Genomic DNA, 20,946 nt, shown 5'->3' with positions numbered 1-20,946 from the left:
CTTACGATCCGATTCAGTCTTACGATCACGATATTGCAAAACGGAAAATAATCATATATAAAATCTTGATCTTAACAACCTTGGAAAAAATGATTGAAAGGAAGAAAAGAAAAAAAAAAATTATGGATGAGAGGATTGGGAGGGGATATAGAAGAGGTCCTCCTAAATACACGAACTATTCGTGTGTGAATGATTTTTGAATAGCAAAATAGACATCACCCGGTCAAATTTCTATACCACATTTCCTCCATCCATCTTCTCAATTTTATTAATTATATCTTTTTCATATATAAATAAACATATTAATATTTTCTATCCACACCCATTAACTTTATTATTACACAATAATCATTTTGTTTTTATACGGACAAATAAGGAAATCTCTAAAAAAAATCCAAATATTTTTTACCATAATTTACAAAGAAAAAAAATCACAAATAAAATTTTGTTTACGAAAAAATATGAATTACCGGTAAAAATATCGATTTGACCCATTTTTCATGTTTACCGATTTTATTACTTACTTGGTTCTATTAAAATTCATTATTTTACTTTAATTTACAAATAAGTCTTAAACTAAAATTTAGTAATTATTTGACCATTTTCTCTATGTAACATAAATTTTACCGTTTTTATTGTTGACATGCACGTTTAGTCATTAAATAAGTTGATAAGATAGATATGATGGATTATATAATGTTATGTTATTAAATTTGATATCCATCTTATCGGTTCATTTATAAATATATATGCATGTCAACAATAAAACCAATAAAATGGTGTTTCCAAGAAAAAAATGCGGAAAATGAGCTGACGTCCAATGAGATGGATATACTGTGTTACATAAGACTAGATAAACAATTCGAAATTTCTTATAAAATTAAAAAATAATGAAGTTGTTACTAGTTTATGTAATTATTGCAGTATTTGTTGGATGTATTTTATATTTCAAAAAATATATAATAAATCTAGATATCAAGTTTTATGGTAAATTGAACATTATATAACCAAACATATTCATTTCATCAACTCATTTAATTACTAGGCGTCTAAGTTAGCAATAAAACCGACAAAATATGTAGGGAAATTTAGGGTTTGTGGTGGAGATCTGGATACCAACTTGGATCGTGATATCACTTTTCGAACTGATATTTCTACCTTATGTCCGGGTTACAAAAAATTCAGCCTAGGATAATCTAAGTGGACACTTACGATTCCAGGCACAGAAATCGTAAGCCAATATGCTAGAGGATTCTATGAAAGTATGATGAAAAACAAGAGCTTAAGATTGTAACCCTCTTCTGAAGAGGAAGAACTGTTTATATATTAAATGCGATTAGGGTTTCATTAGGGTTGGACCGTCATTAGTTGCTTTGGAATAAATTCATGACAATCTGGATTTAATGAGGATTTAGGGTAACCAAAACTAACGAGTTTCGTTAGTTTTACCATAATCACCCTCAAGAAATTGAATTTCCCACTATGTTCCCATATGTAAAATTCGGTGAGGTTTTGGGACCCCAGCCAGGGGCTCTGCCCCTTGGACCCCGCTAGGGGTGCTGCTGCTAGATCCCGCCAAAGGGGCGCTGCCGCTTTGGAAACCCCGGACCCAGGGGCGCTGCCCCCGGACCCCCGACTAGTCGTCGAACCGGCTTCTAATTCGATCTTATACATACGTGCACTCCGCACAAACCCGTACATATATTAGAGTACAAATTATGAAGTCCGTTAGCTCACATGTTAGTTCCAGTTATTTAAAATGACATGATGACATTAAAATCACCAACAAAATGTATGTTATATGGAGAAAATGATCAGGTCATCACTAAATTTTAGATTGAGACTTATTCGTAAATTATGATTAAATAAGAAAACTTTAATGGAACCAAGTAAGTAATGAAACCGAAAACCCAAGAAAATGGGTAAAATCGTCATTATTAACGGTAATTCATGTTTTTTGTAAATTAATTTTAGTTTGAGACTTTTTGTGACATCCCTATTTTCACGGCCAGAAAAGACCGATTTGTTTATGCTTTATTTGAAAATCAGAGTATACTTTTGAGGAAATATGTTGCGGAATTTGTTCCAACAAATATGATAACTAAATTATCAAAACATTCCCGAAGGAATGCGTTTTCATTATATTAAAAACATTTGGACGTCATTGTCAATACAGTACATAAGCATAAACAGAGATAGTACATCCCTTACAACATCTATTATTCTAATGGCCTATAATCCATAAATCTCTCATCAGATCAACACTCTTATGCTCTTTTGCCACTACCTGTAATGCAAGAAACTGAGTGGGTCAGACTTGGGAGCATGATGAGCACATAGGGTTTTCAACCCACAATAATCAAGTTTATTAATTTCATCAAATCATTCAACCCGATTACTCGTTCCCGTTATCCTCACTTTCTGTCCGTAAAGCATCTAATTCGAGGGACCTAACCTAAGGATCATCATCGGGATGACAATATTGTTTATGGGATTCCTCAGCAATATATGTCAGTAAGGCAACCATGAGGGGGATGGAGTACACTAGTGAACACATCGTTCACAAACACCTACATGTTGCGAGCCTGTCATCGTTCCACTAGACTGTCTAGAATAGTTTGTTGTCGTCATCTATACTCAACTATATGACTAAATCAACTTAAACATCGAGACATCTCGTCATTTTATTTCATCGCTCATTATCTATTTCATCCACCTATGTTTCCCACATATTGATAGGTATAAAATACATATACAGTTTAAATCAAGTAAAAACATGTATACATCGTTCATCCAGCATAACATGTATACATCGTTCATCCAGCATATATATCAAGAACACATATAATATGTACATATAGCATGTAATTTATATTAAATACTTCATATCTATGTGTAAGATGAAAGTAACTATTCACTCACTTGTTAAAGTGATGAATCCAAACTCGGACATCGCTTCGCTTCTAACAATCTTATTTTCCTTCGACGAAACCTAATATCATTATCACTAGATCTTAGTCTAATATTCATTGCGACTATTTATTAGTCTAAGTAATATTGTATTATATAAGTGTTCAACAATACTTTTCAACCACTATATACAGACAGGGCCAGACATGAAACACCGGAGGGCAGGACTATTTTAGCATTTAAGCTGTTCTGAAATCCAACAACCCTATGCGCCCATTCAAACCAAATTCCCCGTACCGCGAGCAGTTAAAAGATATTATAATAACACTTTGTATTTTATAATACTTAGCACATATATTGTTTATAGGTTCATAATAACGATAATGAAATTAAACATAAGTTATACTTAAAGTAGGGTAGGCATAACTTATATATAAGGAAGTTTGGCTAGGAGCCGGGCTCTGCGGGGGCAGAACTTTTGAACCGAAATCTCTTCTTCTCGGAGCCTTCTGGCGCTCTGGGACTCGCCTCTAGCACTTGGGAAGCACTAAGGAATGGGAGGGAGAGTTTGGGAGTATTGAGAGAGAAAGAAGGGTTTTGTTGTGAATAAATGAGGTGCTCCTCGCATTTATTTATAGGTTGGAGGCTTCGGTTACGCTGGGCGTAACTTCGGAGTATGTTGCACGTACAAGGGACAGATGTCGACATCGCATGCGAGACCATGGGGAGGAAGCGAGGGTCCGGATGGCGCCATGTGTCAGCCTCGCATCCGTCCAAAATTTAATAAACTTCTAAATTACGTAACTTTCGCATATGAGCTCCGTTTTTGACGTTTTTTAGATCCAGGCGTAGGTGGCGAAATAATCTACAACTTTCGTTTAGACCCCGTCGGCTAATTTTGACTTTGTTTTTAAAGTTATATTTTAACAGGCTTAGACCGATTAAGTTCATTAAAAATTCATAACTTTGTCATCTGACGTTCGTTTTCGTCTGTCTTTATATCGTTTAGCTACTATCAATGAGATCTTCGATTGTCATTTAGGTTGTGTCGGCTAAAAATCAGTCGGGCTAAAATTCGAGTTCTTGACTGTGCACTACTATGATAAATCTTAAAAAAAATCATAATTTCCTTATACAAAGTCAGATTTGGACGTTCTTTTTATGCACGATCTCGGTTTAACGTATAGTACGACTTTCGTTTAGGTTACTAAGGCTAAAAAGTATTTTATCAAAAATTCACTTTTTACAAGCCGGTTTTGTCGCAAAACTTCGACAGGTCATAAATTTTTCGTTATAAGTCGGCTTGCAGCGTTCCTTATATCCCCGAAATCCTTGTTGCGACCACTTCAACTTATTTAAAAATATTGTGTCTATCTAATATTTTATTTTTTTACGTATATTTTTATTAGTATTTCATTACATCGTTATAAGCACGTATATTGCACATAAATCACATTATACTTAAATAATTAAAGGGTTGCCGAAGTCGTAGTCTTGATGAAATATGTTCGAAGTTTCGCGATATGATGGTTAAATGCCTTGAATTCAATGAGTTTTATAAATTTGTTATAAACAACGTAGATGAAAGTGACCCGTTTGCTGTGGCTATGCACCAATATAAAGACACAAAACACACACCGTTTAAACACGTCAAAACTTGGCGAAAATTGAGTGTCCAAAATTTAGTCATAAAAATAAGGTTTAAAAACTAGTTTAAGTTCCTTGTGGTTGCATTTTTATGTTTTATTTTATTTTATTTTATGTTGTGTGTTTTAAATTAATTATGTTTAAAAAATATGTTTTATTGTGTTTTTTAATTAAATTGAATTAAAAAAATGAGATAGAGTGGTGTGTTTAGTGGTAGGTATCTCATTGTTAGTGGTAGAGAGTGTTCATGATATGAAACCCACCATTATCAGTGGCGGACCTATGTAGGACATTTGGGGTCCCAGACCACTGTTCAATTTCCGGCACGCAGTGTAATTTTTTTTTTTTTTTTTTTTTTTTTGTTTTTTCTATTACGTGCACCCGCTTGAAATACGAGGGACACCCCTACTAAAACAGTCTACGTCCGCCACTGACCACTATAATAGTTAGTGGTGGGTATAACGGATGACCTAACATGGTGATCATTTCTCAGTCGATGTTATAACACCATGGGTGATGTGACATGTGAGATGGTACCAAAATGATATTATAACATGTGGTCCATACCTAATGTTTTTAGAATGTTCTTAGAGGTAGCAATGTGGAAACTCCAAATTAGTATTCGTTGACCACCATTAAAAAACACCTCATAAAGTTCAAAAAAATATGGTTGTAGTTATCGACAAGAGGTTGTTTTAATCACCAAAAGTATAATAACAGTTGTGCTTGATCATTGTATCTCCTAATCCTTGATTATATGTTTTCTTGTGCATCATATCCTATGTGAATGGAAAAGAGAATGCATCATTAAAGATAGACGTGTGGGTGATAGATAGCAATGGAATTGGAGACATGACATAAGGGATGGGGTTGAAGAAATTCAAATGAAGGGGTTGATCTTGATAGAAACCATTCGAGGTGTGCAACTTAGTCATACTCATGATACGTGGATTTAGGATTTGAGTGATGATATCACGTTCACAATAAGTGCAATTAGAAATTTATATATGATAATATGTTGCAAAACGGGTTGATTGAAATTAGATGAAACAAGTACTTACCTAGAAAAGTCAACTTATTCTATTGTAGATGTAGATTGAATAAACTTAGTCATACTCATGTTTTTGTCGACTGTAATGAATGGAGGTTTTTAGTGAAATGTTGTGATCTTGATATGCCAATGTAACATGGTATAACGTATCACACGTAAAACAAGATCATATACTAATTAATCAACAAGGATTTGATTAAAGCAAACTTACATCACATCACATCAATTTGAACAAAAAATAATAAAACAATTTTAATTTGTTGTCAAGAACACTAACCATTGACTCATCACGTCTCGATAACCGAAGGCGAGTTAGAAGAAACCAAATCAAAGGAGTCATTCCGCGCTGACATCTCCTCAGCTCCATCTATGTCGTTGATCATTTTCACAACATGTTCCATGGTAGGGCGTTGATCCAGTGCACCTGAGGTACACGATAAAGCAATGTGCATCAGCTGGACCATCTCTTCTTCAATATCCTTGTATCTCATCAGCTCTAAATCAAACACCTCCGCCGTCCATTCTTCTCTCGCCACCGACTGAACCCACCGTGGCAGGTCCAGAACCCCACTATTGTCCACCATGGATGGGGATTTTCCGGAGAGAAGCTCCATTAACAGGACCCCGAAAGAGTAGATGTCGGATTTTTGAGTGGGCTTACTACGGTTGTTGCCGGCCGTTGATAGTTCAGGTGCACGGTAGCCGGCGGATCTTGGGGCGGCAGTTGGAGGGGTGAAGGAGGAGAGGCCGCAGTCGGAGACGCAGGCGTTGCCGGATTTGTCGAGGAGGATGTTTGTGGATTTGATGTTGCCGTGGATGATTTTAACGGAGGTGCCGGTGGTGTGAATGAAAGCCAGGCCTCTGGCTGCTCCGGCTGCTATCTTCAGCCTTGTTGACCAGTCCAATGGTGTTCTTCCTGGGCCCCTGTTTCCTATTTCATACATAGCAAATAAAATAGATTATTGAATTTTAATTTCCTTTTATTTTGTATTCATCGAATATATTATTGTGAACCCAAAAAACTGTTCATATTCTCTTCGTGATTTTGAGTTTTTAGTTTTTGGGTTCAGGCGTTCAGCCACATTGGTTTTGGATGAATAAACAAGAAACATAGGAAAAGATATATAAATTTTATTGAAGTTAAAATCCATAAAAATATTGAAATATATTAACTGAATTTTAGACTATATATAAAAAAATAAATAAATAACTCATATGGATTTTTTATGTTTGGAAAATAGCAATCAAACCAATAACTTATACGTGTTATAAAAATGATATCAATGTTCATTTCTGTCGATATTATAAAAGATTTGATGTATCATAATGATTTTTAATTTACTGTTATTATTCTCATTCCTTTCATAATTCGGATTCCCGAAATAACGTATAACAAAATAGTGACAAAAAGAGTGTGTGACTGTGAGTGTGTGGGGACACAGAAATAAAAAAGTGAAAGATGAGGGGTCGTAAGGGATAAATCACCAAAATTGGTGAGTTAGAGAAAAGAACAACAGAGTTTGCAGCTGGCCCCCCGAAGATTTAGTAATTAACTCTTTCATATGGCCACTATAAAAAATAGTTATCGGTTGACCCCTCCTAAATAAGTAACTAACGGACACAATACTTCCATTTTAAAACTTTACCAAATTATTAAATTTTAACAAAGACAGACATAATCATACCAACACCATTGGGATCGAATCGTATGGAAATGAGGAAAAGTCCAAAAGCAATACTAACATGGATCCTTTTAAAAGCAAAATAATAATAATAACAAACTATGTATAATCACCAAAATACAATGCATTGAAGTTGCATGTTCAAATTGCAAAAAGTTAGTAGTTTTTTGTTGCTCAACATGAAAAAACTATAATAGTTTTTTTTTTTTTTTTTTTTTTTTTTTAATATAAAATAAAAGATATGAATAACTATAGTTCATTGTTGTAACATTTTTGTGAAGTTGAAAAGAATCAAACATATAAACTTATTGGCTAAGAGTTTACTTCAAATTTACTTTTCTATTCTATCTATGGTTGTCATGATAAATTGTTAACAATAACATGATTGAAATTAAAATGGTTAATTATCGTAGTAAGAAATTATATATATATATATATATATATATATATATATATATATATATATATATATATATATATATATATATCTTCTCTAATAAATGAAGGTTTTTTTTGCCACTTGTCAAATTCTCAAAAGTTTTACCACATGTAATTTTGTAGGAGTTTTAGAATTATTATTTTCCACTTGTCATTTTTTGAGAATTTCAATTTTTTTTAAATTAAATTTCATATAAGGAAAAAAATCATTCTGTTAATTTGATAATAAAGTCTCATAAATGCTCTAAAGAAGATTTGATTATTTTTTTTATAAATGTTTCAAAAGATTACATTATGATATGTAAAAGTATTATTTTATAAAATATTTAATGTTTAAATATTGATATTAAATTTTTATTTTTAATAAACCCGTGTAATACACGGGTCTCACAACTAGTATATAATAAATGAAGGTTTTTTTTGCCACATGTCCTCTTCTCCTTCATTTGGACACATGGCATTTTCTAATATTTTAAAATTTTCTATTTTCCATTTATCATTTTATTGTATTTTTCATTTTATTAAATTAAAATTCCACATTTAATATGTAAGGTATTTATTAAAAAAGGGTTTATATATGTAATGTATCCAATACATTAAAGTCTTATTAACTTTAATAATTCAAAAGATTTCTCATTTTTTTTATAAATTCAAACTTTTCAAATTGTTAAAATTTTATATTTATTTTTTTTAAATAAACTCATGTGTCTCACACCTAGTATATATATATATATATATATATATATATATATATATATATATATATATATATATATATATATATCATTGTCATATAATTTTTCTTCGTTTGGAAGGTTCATTAATTTCTCAAGCGAACTTTAATTAATTACTTATCGTCTTTATTTGTTTTTTACTTTTTCTGAACGTGGACCATTTTAACTCAGTACAAAGTACAAACATTAAAAGTTAAAACATTAAAAATATTTATAATTTATCTTAATAACAACAAAATAAAAATCACCATCGACAGCTAACTAACAAGGACCATAACCAACACTTCCCTTTCATGACAAACATAACACAAAGATTTTTTATAAATATGAATTATATTATTTTTATTAAAAAATAATTTATATTATGATCAACTATTATTTAAATAATTGTCTTGCTTCAATTTTTAGTACAAATTAATTAACATAAACATTTTGGATGTTTGTGTATATTCTCAACTTAAAACAAAATTTTAACGGAGAAATAACGTACCGTGAAGAAGCCAGAACAAGTTGCCGTTAGTCATGTAATCGTAGACAAGCAATTTTTCATCTTTTGCAAAATAATAAGCTTTCAAACTAACGACGTTAGGATGCCGTAAACTCCCTAAAACCTCCATCTGCTGTTCAAATTCACGTTTACCACCAGTCACCACCTCCTTCAGCCGCTTAACCGCCACCACATGCCCGTCATCCAACACCGCCTTGTACGCCGTCCCTAACCCACCTTTACCCAACATCTCCGCCGACGCTCTCAACAAATCCTCCAGTTCAAACCTCCTCGCTCCATCAAAAAACACCATTCTACCCTTCTCAAACGAACTCACCGGCGGAGTTGGGTACGCTGTCTTCTCCACGTGCTGAACGTTCTTCTTCTCGTTTATCGATTCTTCGCCGGATTTCTGACAGAAGTAGCAGTACAGTAGTAACGACACTAATGCCAGTACCAAAACATCTCCAATTATAATGGCTACAACGGCGAGAGTACTCATCTTGTTATTTCCAGATTTTTTATTACTAGGCACTGCCGCCGTCCAAGGCAAGGAGGTCGGAGATGACGACACATCAGAGGGTATTTCGGGTTCCTTGCATCGGAGAAGTGGGAATCCGCATAAAACCGGGTTGTTTAAGAAAACGGAATCGGAGAACCCCGAAAGACTTGCAGGTATTTCGCCGGAAACGTTGTTCATAGAAATATTAAAGTCCTGTAAACTCGATAAATTCAGAAACCGAATCGAACCCGAAAACTGGTTTTCCTCTAAACGTAAAGTCAACAATTGAGTCAAACGGTTGAGTGTAGCCGGAATACTGCCGGAGAGGTTGTTATGGGACAGATCGAGACGGAATAGAGAGGGTAACAATGGCGGGAACTCGCCGGAGATCTGATTATAAGATAGGAAAAGCAGCTTCAGAGAAGTGAGATTGGAGAGATCGGGAATTGGACCGACGAGACGGTTGCGTTTCAGAGAGAGGACACGAAGCTTAACGAGGGAGGTGAGTGAGTCGAATCGTCCATGTAGATTAAGGTCTTCAAGGACGAGTCCGGTGACTCGGTTATGGAGGCATGAGACGCCGTAGAAGCCGGAGGACCTGTCACATGGGTCCGATGAGTTTTTCCAGGATGAGAGCTTGTTTGAGATGTCCGAGGACGATTTGAACGACAGTAATGGAGCTAGGTCTGGGTGATTGCTAGGTGGCGGAGTGGCATGGAGGAGAGAGAGGAGGAGGAGGAAGATAGATAGTATGGTATGCAGATGCGACGGCGGTGGTGCCGCCATTGTTCCGTGTGAGAGAGAACCGGCACAGGGCAGTGGAAGGTGTATATGTACGGCGGAGAATGGTGACGACAATTGGTTATATTAACGGTGATGATCCATCGTTGTCCTATATGTCACCTTTGGACATTTATGTTCTTCTATTTGGTCCATTAACATTATCGATTCTTTTATCATTTTTGAAGTAAAGTAAAAGTCTTTTAAACAGTTCAATTTAATAAAAAAAATTAATAAATATTAAATGCTTAAAAAATATAGTTAGCTCATTAATCACCAAATTTTTATTTAACTTAAAATCCTAATTATAAGTTTTAAACTTTAATTTTAAAAATAAATTCATAAAAATAAAATTAGTTGCATTTATATTTTTAACATGTAATTAATCTTTAAGTAAATCATATAAGGATTAGAGAAAATTACAAAAATAGCCTAACCCCTTAATTATTTTGTAGAAAATAGCAAAAAAACCCAAATTACAAAAATAACCATCAAAATTACAGATGGACTCAATTCATCTACGATTTTACTTGTACATTTGCGAACGTACAAATCGCTAAAACACATATATACTTTAGCAACTTGTACGTTCGCAGATGGACTCGGTCCATCTTTGATTTCCCCTTTTTCAGGGGCATAAAAACGTATTTTTTTTTTTCTTTTTTCATTTTTCAAACTTTTTTTTTTTGGTGAACTCTCTCTAAAGGCACTATAGATGATTTCATTTTTCAAATTCTTTTCAAAGTTTTTGTTGGAGAATTCATTTTATTAGAGATGTCTTAAACAGATATCCCAAAGAAATAAGAACTAAATTGCTAATTTTTTTGCAAAACTTTATATATAATAAGGTAGTTTCGTAGTTAAACCCTATCAATTTTGTAGTAAAAACAAAAAAAACGCAAATTCGCAGGTGGGATGAGAGGAAATCGTAGATGAACTTAGTTCATCTGCGATTTTAGTCAGAGATGAGGGTATTTATACAGGAAAAAAAACTACGAACGTACAAGTCGCTAAGCACGACTGTGCTTTAGCGACTTATATGTTCACAGATGAAATGCTAAAATCGCAGATGGACTTAATCCATTATGTGATTTTCATGGCTATATTTGTAATTTGGTTTTTTTTTTTTTTTTTTTGCTATTTTCCACAAAATAATTAAAGAATTTGATTATATTTGTAATTTTCTCTATGAATTATCGTCAATGGAAATTAATATGAATAGTGTTGAAATGCCATTGTAATTTTACAGCATTTTTTGCTATTTTCCACCAATTTTTCGTTTTAAATATATAAAAGTATTCGTTTTAACGTTTGGTTAGCATTTTATGTAATACTAGTTTATAACCCGTGGAAACCACGGTTACAAAATTAATTAAATATTCATAGTAAAAAATTCAAAATTATTAATCAATTATTTTATATAAAATTTTAAATACATTATTAATTAAGAGATTTTTTTATTAGTTATGTAAAATTATAATTATTGATTCAAATAAATATGTGTAATTAATTTATCATATATATTAGACTATTTTTATTTGTGAACTAATGAAAACAATAATATAAAATTTAAAATAATAAATAAATAGATTGACAAATAAAATTACATTAATTAGGAGGTTTAATGAATTTAAAATGGAGAATTAATAGAATGACAAGTGACATCATATTAATTAGGAGTTCTAATATTATAACACTTGGCAAAATGACTACTCTTTTATTAGTATAGATTCGCTATTTTAATAAAGCTCACGTAATTCTTCAAATTTAAAGCATTTAGGTTTATTATCGACCGTTTTTGTTAAAAAAAAATGGTATGCTTGGCATTAATAATGTATATGTAAATTGTAATTGAACTAGTAAATGAGCCCACGCATTGATGCGAGTTTTTACATGTTTTTGTTATGTATAAACCAATTATATTTTACAAAGCTGAAGCTTCATCGGTTAAAGTAACATTTAAAAAATAAAAATGATGAAAAATTTCTTTTCAAAATAGAGTAAAAAACATATTAATAAGTCCATAAAATATTTTTGCCTAGTTAAAAATAAGACAAGAATTGAAAAAAAAAAAAAAAAAAAAAAAAAAAAAAACTATTGTTTCCAAGTAATGTGACAACCCACAATAGCGGTTAATATACAGTAAATAAAGTTGAATAACATATAAACAATAGAAAGATTTGGGTTAAACTTCTAAGTATCTAATTTTAAAAAGTTTAAGGAAAATAATTTGGATTTGAAGATAGTTTGTCAATAAATGGAAATAATTTAGGGACCAGTTTCATAATTTAGATGTTTTGAATGCTGTAATTCAATCACAAGCCAAGAAGGAGGTAGCAAAAGAAATGAATAGATATGCATGATAGATCAACCTTTTTTGTACAATATGCATCACGAATTAGCTACAGTAACTTATAGAGAGAAAAGTTAACTTGCATTTTGTATATATTTATAATTTAGCTGACCAAGAACAAAAAAGAGGCATTGTTTTTTCAAATTTTGATCGAATAAGTTTAGGAGGGTCCATGCTAATTATCATATACATATTTGGACCCAAAAAAGTGAAAGCCTGTCTTTTATAATAAACTACACTAGTACATGACTAACAACAAAGACCAAAAACACCAAACTGGATCTATTGAAAATCTTCACGTTTCATGATGTGATAGTTTTACCCGATAAACGTTGTTAAGACTAGTTTAAGCATGTGTATTTTCAACTAAGTTAGATATTTGGCTAAATAAATCCGTAGTCAATCTAAAATAAACTATATCATCGCATATGCTTATACGGTTATACACAACAATCCTCTTACGCTTGTACATTATATGTAATAACCAAAGTTTAAATAGTAACTAAATAACCAAAAATTTATCTTTTTCAAATTCGATTATTTGAATATATGAATAATCTTTTTCTCTCTTAGTCTCTTTCCACCTTTTTCTTTTCCTTTTTCTTTCTCAAAATCGTATATTGTCTCCATGTCCAAATGGCTTTATTGAAATTATAAATTCTCTACTTGCTTTTATTAACGAAAACAAACTTATATATGACTCTTCTTCATACCTCCAGCTTTCATCCATTTAACACACACACACACACTATATATATATATATATATATATATATATATATATATATATATATATATATATATATATAAAAAGAGAGAGAGAAAAAAAAAACTAGGTTTAAATATGGATTGACATCCATTGTATGTACGTGTGGACAACATTATTCTATAAGAATGATTAAGAAAATAAGTTATTTGGTAATGTGAATACGTTCGACTTCACACAACTTCACGTTCTCACTAGTTAAATCATCTAAAATGGTATTATAGTTTTTTTTTTGTCAGAATATGTTCTTGATAATCGTATTCTATAAGAATGAAAATTAGTGAAAAACGATGTGTGAGAACAAAAATTAAAAACAATTAATGACAATACACGATAATGATGATAGTATGTGAAGTTGAACATATTCACATTACCAACCACTCTATTATCTTAGTCATTTTAATAAAATAGCACTATCCACACACGTCCACTCAATACATGTCATCCGCATTTTACCCCATATATATATATATATATATATATATATATATATATATATATATATATATATATATATATAGGAGTAGGATCAAATGAGAACGCCTAAAAGGTTGAGAACGCGAGAACATTTATCAGTCAATCATTTTATTAGGGTATTTAAGTAAATTTGTATTTAATCTATTTTTTAATTAATATAATACAATTAATAATCAATATATTATCCATTAATATTTTTCTATAATTAAGGGATATTCCATAGTTATCGTTCAAGGAGATATTGAATTAAAGATACAATTTCCAGGGACGATTTCGAGTATAGCAATCGGGATTTCAGTCATTGTTAATCATTTACGTTTGAAGATAACAACGCAGTATACCATTCGTGATTCAAATCAATATCGATGTCGGACTGTTTTGATTACAGTAGCGATGATACAGAAGATGATGATCAATATGGCGAAGAAGAAATCAACTGTAATGAATATGATGACGACGATTTCTATAATTCTGATGATCAATACAACGGAAGAAATCAATTATCTGATTATGCGAGTGAAGGTAAATAATGAAAACAATGTCCATATCTTGTAAATACAGATCGTGTTTTTCAATAATTATTAAATTTTTGTATATGTTGAATAAGACCGGAGTACATATTTGTATATGATTAGTCATATACGTTGCATGTATTAATTACGTAATGCTGGTTTATATCACATATCGTTGTATTGGAGTCCCTCGTTGGTGATTTTTTCTTAAGTTTAATACAATGTTGATTAAGTTTGATAATCATTGATGATTATGCGTTAATACGACTCAAATAAGTAAACACTTCAACTCTGGTTAATGTTTCACAAACGTTTATTATGATTATAAAGTTTTGTAGTTTATGTATACGTAATTCATAGAAATTTATATCAGGTCTTGCATGTCGCATTATAGTTTTTTGTTGTCTTAAAAAACAGGTACAAATCGAACTGATTCTGAAGAGGAATCATTCAATAGTAATGTTGTTGACTCACCTGGTGGGAAAACCAAGTTGTGGAAACCTATTGTTCCTAAAGATTTTATGCCAGATGTAGAAGAGGAGGCGGTTGAAATGTATAAATTATATGCAGATAAAGCGGGTTTTGGTGTCAGGTTAAATACAGTAACGAGGTTTGGTGACAAAACCATTTAAAAAAGGTATGTAGTGTGCAACAAAATGGGTAAAATACCTAACAGATCAACTGACACTTTGGATCCTGAGGGAAGTGGAAGGAATAAACGAAACTCAAACTTCAAAATTACGGACTGCAAGGCATTGATAAAGTTTGAAAGGTTACATATGCAAACTAATGCTTGTAAAATATATGAGTTTGAAGAGAATCACAACCACCCCCTAGAGACTAAAGAAGAAAGACGGTATTCCAAACGTGCACGACGACTTAGTTATAAAGACAAGGAGTTTATAGTGCGTTCTTCAACATCTAACATTGGTGCAACAAAGGCACATAAGTTACAAGCTAGTTTGCAAGGAGGTTATGAAAACGTTGGCCCTGAAGCAATTGATTATAAAAATTTCAGAAGGAAGGTGGGAAACATTATAGGTGACAAGGATGCACAGCTGGTTGTTGACAAAATGAACATGAGGAAAGATGAGTTACATCATTACACATTTGAGTATAAATGTGTTGATAGTGTGTTAAACGCAATGTTTTGGGCAGATGAAACCGATAAGTTATATTACAAGGAGTTTGGAGATGTGATATCATTTGATGCTACATTCCGAACAAATAAGTATGCTCTAATACTCATTATACATTTTTATTTATTTAAATATGAATATTGATGTTTTTTGACTTTGTAATCAATATTGAATTTGTTTTTAATTACCTTTTTGATATAGGTATGGAATGATTTTTGTGCCGTTTACAGCCATTGATAACCACAAACGTTCAATAAACATTGGGGCAGGTTTGTTAAGCAACGAGTCAATAGAATCTTATCGTTGGTTGCTCGAAGCTTTTTTGAAAGCACATGTAAAACACCCTCAATTAGTGTTAACAGACCAAGATCCAGCAATTCTACAGGCCGTTGAAGCAATATTTCCTACTTCTAATCATCGTTTATGTATGTGGCACATCATGAAAAAACTACAAGCCAAGGTGTGTATATTTTGGTCTAAGTCAACACGCAACATGTTTTATTCATCAATGATTTACACAGTTTTACATATTTTTAATAACGATTAGCATACATATTGTTTATTCATAGTTAATCTTATAAATTTCTATTTTTTTTAGGTTTCAGCCGATTTTTTGAAAAACACTGATTTTCGTAAGCGTTTTACAAAGCTTGTTTGGAATGTCTATATCGAGCCTGAAGTGTTTGAATCAAGGTGGAAACTGCTTATGAGAAAATTCAAACTACAGGACAAAATATGGTTCAAAGACATGTACAGGGATTGAAAACTTTGGATTCCAGCCTATTTTAAAGACATGCCACTACACGGTCTGATGAAAACTACTTCAAGGTCTGAAAGCGTGAACTCATTTTTTAATAAATACTCTAACTCTGGTAATTTGCTTATCTATTTCATGATGAACTACGACACCGCAATTGGAAAGCAACGAAATGCTCAACAGAAACTAGAACATGATACAAAAAATGCAAAGCATGAAATGACACTTCCAAGTGGCTTACTAGAACATGCAGTTGCGGTTTACACTAAAAAAAATTTCTATGAGGTCAAAAAGGAAATATTTAAAGCAGCCTGGTACTGTTCTATCGACAGTGTTGAAAAGATTGATGGGTGACAAGTTGTTATGATTACACAAACGGATAAGAGCAAACAGTTGAAGATAAAATGCAAGGTTATATTCATCGTTTAAACGCTTTTCATTAGTCATCATACAAGTATATTATATCATTATTTTTAAATTACATATATTTTTTTCAATATTATGCAATAACCACCAACTAATATGTTACTTCAATCAGTTACTAACATACATTATTTTTATTATACAATGTAGGTTGAACTAAAGTTGCCTGAAAAAGAAGTTAAATGTTCATGCAATCACTTCATACGTACTGGCATTTTGTGTCGTCATATTTTTGTTGTATTGAAAAACAACCATATTGAAGAGATTCCAGAGCAGTATATTCTAAGAAGATGGAGAAGGGATGCAATTCCCAGCCATTTGCTTGCCATGAAACATGTTGCCATGGAAATAGAAGATGACACCTTTAAACTTCTAACAGAGGCATACAACAATATTGAATACTGCTTGGATCATTTCAAAAGAAGCAAAGAGAAATTGTTGGAATTTGTTGAAAAAACATGTACGTTGAAGCAGGCAGCAATGGAGTTTGGCAGTTCCAACCAAACATCATCTGATAACGATGAAGAAGAAATTATTCGGATGCTTGGAATACGCAGCATTCCTGATGAAATAAATATCCATCCACCTGCATCTATACGTACCAAAGGTAGTGGAACTAAGAAAAGAATGGTTAGTGCTATTGAGAAAGCCGTTGCAGCTGCAAAGAAAAAAAAACCAGAATGTGCACAGGTTGCAATCAATATGTTAACCATAATTGGAGGACTTGCAAAGTAAGACTTGCACGAGAGTCAAAAGCAGCTTAAAATTGTCACGTCGTTTTCCCAATAGATTTTACTTTTCTATTACATTTATGAATAAGAATATGTTTCTATGATTTAGTAGGTTATGTTATCTTAAACCACTTTCATTATTTTTAACTTTTTTGTTTTATTCATCGATGAATAATAGCAATGCCAAATTTGGTAATGTTAACAGATTAATGATATTATCTGGCATTTAAACCTCTTTTATTAGATTAAAACAGTTCGCACTTACAATAGATATACTTTTCCTTTCTTGAAATTATAAAACCATCAATCATTATATACTATAGTCATATATAATCCAAGCAGTATTCATAGTTTATTGTATGCTGTTAGTAGTATATCTTAATAACAAATGTTTGTACGATTAACTTTTAAAACAGCTATACATCATATATTGATTTACGTTTGCGTTTGGGTAAATTTTAGTCATAAGTTTAACCATGGTCGACTTTAAACCCTTAAGTATAGTCAATAATGAATAACATCATAAATACATTAATTATTTTCAACATATTGATGATATGAAAATTGTTAAATACTCTTTTGTTTAAGATAAAACAATTTGCATTTAAAGTATAATATGTTAGGAATAATTCAAGTAAGTGTTTATGCTATTATTCAATATTTAAATAACAACATACTTTAAGATATAAACCCACCAACAATCATTATATAATATAGATAGGTTCATTTTAATTATTAAAAATTTTGATTGTATGGTGATAGTAAAATAGCATATTAACAAATGTTTGTTAGTAAGAATCATTACTGAATACACACTAAAACTATACCATCAATGTTAATCATTATTTTTTAATATAACTTAATTTTTCAAATGTTAATGTAAAATTATAACTACTAAAATATCACTAGTCCATTACTAAAATTAGCAAACCAAAAGTAAGTATTGTACTTTCAACAACCCAAGTTAATATCCTTAGCATACAAAAGCATTGTTTTTAAACTATCCAAAAGAAACCATTGAAGTCATAACTAAAATAACTTTTTTAACATAATTAACTAAAATCATCCAATCTCCTGTGAATTTCTTCCTTTGTAATGGCCAACAGTTGAGAACGTTGTTTTGAAGGAATCTTGTGGAATTCATCAACCTTTTGCAGCACATAATCCTTTTGTACATTATATTCATGAGTGAGGATTTTGTATAAATACTTTGTACTCAGTTTAACAAGTTGATCATCTTGTGCAGAAGACTCGTTCTTGAACCCAGCTTTAAACTCATTCATACTTCCACCCATATATGTTTCCATGTGACGCATCGTAAACACACCACAATCAGTGCTGTTGTTTATTTTTCTCCAAGGCATTTCCAGTCTATGTGGCATCACATGTGAAAACATCTCAGCTTTTGGATGATTCTGAGATTTTAAGTAATCAACTATGTACTCTTTCTGAAAATGTAAAAAACATTGTCAACACATATGAAATTTTATTAACTATGTAAAGTAATTTTTATTAATCACTTACAATGATTTGGGGCAACTGACCATATCTCTCACCATCAGGATCATCAACTTTGCTGTTGTCAACGATTACAAACTCTGGTTGTTGTAGATTGATCACAAAAAGGAAAATGTGGAAGGAACGGATGATTGGTAGGAAAAGCAACAACGTTTATTCATTACAATTGTATTCACTTTATTTAATATTTATATTTGATCAATGATAAATACACACGTAAGTAAACTGTAGAGATATATCTCTTACCAATCCAACAAAATGTAGGCTTGCGTCCATATCTTCAATAGAAAGCACCAAATTCTCAATGAATTTATCTTTACATTGACTTTCTGTTAAATCACTTTCAATATACGAATTCTGTGATCGATTTTTAAAAACTCATTGATTTTTTTATATGTTGTATTTAAAAAATAGTATAATCAACATTGAACAATATTAAATTATACCGTCACATCTGTCTTGCAATAAACTCTCAGAGGCGATTCAGGTGCACGCTTACTTTCATCAAGATTCAACACTTGACTCCAACAATCAATGACATGGCCAAATAGTTCACATGTTGGAAAAAAAACTTTCCATGTGAAACCTCTGAGCAGAAAAACCATCCAAAGTGTGGAAAACTATATCACTGCAAAATACGTGAACAATTAATACTATTTTTAATAAGCAAACAATAAAATTAAGTAATTTTAAAAATATTTTAAATGCAACTTACTTTGGCTCTCCCTGGAGAGAGAATATCCATTCTGCTACACGTTTTTCCTGCCGTGGAACTCCTTTGATGATATCAACAGCCCGTATAATGTAAGGAGATTTCAGATATTCGGATTTCATGCGAGGCCTGTACCCTCTTCTACTAACCCAATGTTCATCATTGTTGAATGGTACTACAGACAAAGGAATTGGCATTTCCATTTTAGATGGTGGCGTATTCTTAAAAGATTTTGTTCCAGATCTATTCGCGAAGTCTGTATATTCCTGTGACATTTGAATACTACATTTTGCTATCGGGGAGTTGTCAAACTGTTTGTTAGTTGTAGCTAGAATCAACGTACGTTCAATTTCAGCCTCGTTATCATACCACCATTGAGATTGTTCTGGTTCCTCTGATGCAAAAACTTCAGTAAACAAATCATTTACTTTGTTTTTCCATTCTTTGACCAACTGATTATCAGGATATTTCTTGACAGCATCATTTATTTTGTCTTCCAACACTTTCTTTTGCTGCAATATCATGTCGTACATCTCCTTTATTGTTGAAACAGTTGTCTAATTAGGTCACCACAATAGAATTATGTTACAAAACAAATAAAAACATTAATATGTCAGTTAGTATTAATTAATACTTTAGTAACTCATTATTCAAATGTGAATATGTAGTAAACTACGTCAACACTTTCCCCACTTCCACTAAAAATATCATCTCCTTGATTTCCCTACGAAAAGTAACACAATATTAGTTGTTGTACTAATAACTTATTATTTAGTAATGATTATATTATATTACTACCTTACACCTTACACCTCCTGCATCATTTCCCTGTCAATAATGTATGAATGTAATTAATTTATATTATACCAAATAAACAAATAATAAATTTCATATGCATTGTTCAATACAATAAAATATTACCTGAACTTTTTCTTGCCCTACATTACCAGTTCCCGATGCTTCATTGATGACTTGAAATGGATCTTGCAATTCACCCATACCCAGACCAATTGTCCTACACTCTACTCTTTCTCGCTCACGTAGTTTATCAACATTCCAACAACATATTGCCGATCTGCATCGTACAATCTTCACTGAATTGCATCGAACACTTTCTACGTATAGCAACTACAACAAAGACAAATAAAAAATGTATTACTTAAATACACTTTAATGAATCTGCACACATAAGGCTACAAATATTGAATGACAGTTTAATTTAAAACAAATCTTACCAGCAGTAATATAATTGGCCCAACATAGAATCCTTTTTTGCTGTTTGGATTCCATGCACTTTTTGTCTCCTTAAGGCAATCAAAAACATATC

General features: G+C 31.8%; 3 protein-coding genes across 3 annotated transcripts; 2 read left to right on the top strand and 1 right to left on the bottom strand.

Annotated features, from left to right (window-relative positions):
- Nucleotides 1-5,757: 5,757 nt before the first annotated feature.
- On the bottom strand, nucleotides 5,758-10,379 carry LOC145101212 (putative leucine-rich repeat receptor-like protein kinase At1g68400). The gene is made up of 2 exons (XM_079038391.1): nucleotides 8,953-10,379; nucleotides 5,758-6,539 (listed from the first exon to the last, which is right to left on the bottom strand). Exons 1-2 carry the CDS (start codon nucleotides 10,235-10,237, stop codon nucleotides 5,896-5,898), a joined length of 1,929 nt encoding a protein of 642 aa, XP_078894517.1. The 5' UTR covers nucleotides 10,238-10,379; the 3' UTR covers nucleotides 5,758-5,895.
- Nucleotides 10,380-14,192: 3,813 nt separating this feature from the next.
- LOC145098130 (protein FAR1-RELATED SEQUENCE 5-like) lies at nucleotides 14,193-16,241 on the top strand. Its single transcript, XM_079035803.1, has 5 exons — nucleotides 14,193-14,349; nucleotides 14,757-14,931; nucleotides 15,016-15,570; nucleotides 15,680-15,938; nucleotides 16,077-16,241. Exons 1-5 carry the CDS (start codon nucleotides 14,193-14,195, stop codon nucleotides 16,239-16,241), a joined length of 1,311 nt encoding a protein of 436 aa, XP_078891929.1.
- Nucleotides 16,242-16,271: 30 nt separating this feature from the next.
- Nucleotides 16,272-17,393, top strand: LOC145098129 (protein FAR1-RELATED SEQUENCE 1-like). The gene is made up of 2 exons (XM_079035801.1): nucleotides 16,272-16,520; nucleotides 16,809-17,393. Exons 1-2 carry the CDS (start codon nucleotides 16,272-16,274, stop codon nucleotides 17,391-17,393), a joined length of 834 nt encoding a protein of 277 aa, XP_078891927.1.
- Nucleotides 17,394-20,946: the final 3,553 nt, after the last annotated feature.

The sequence above is a fragment of the Lactuca serriola genome, chromosome 4 (genome assembly GCF_051521515.1).
Source record: "Lactuca serriola cultivar US96UC23 chromosome 4, Lser_US96UC23_V15, whole genome shotgun sequence".
In the NCBI taxonomy this organism is placed as follows: Eukaryota; Viridiplantae; Streptophyta; class Magnoliopsida; order Asterales; family Asteraceae; genus Lactuca; species Lactuca serriola.
Note: the sequence above shows the minus strand (reverse complement) of the source record. Positions and strands in the feature narration are given on the sequence as shown.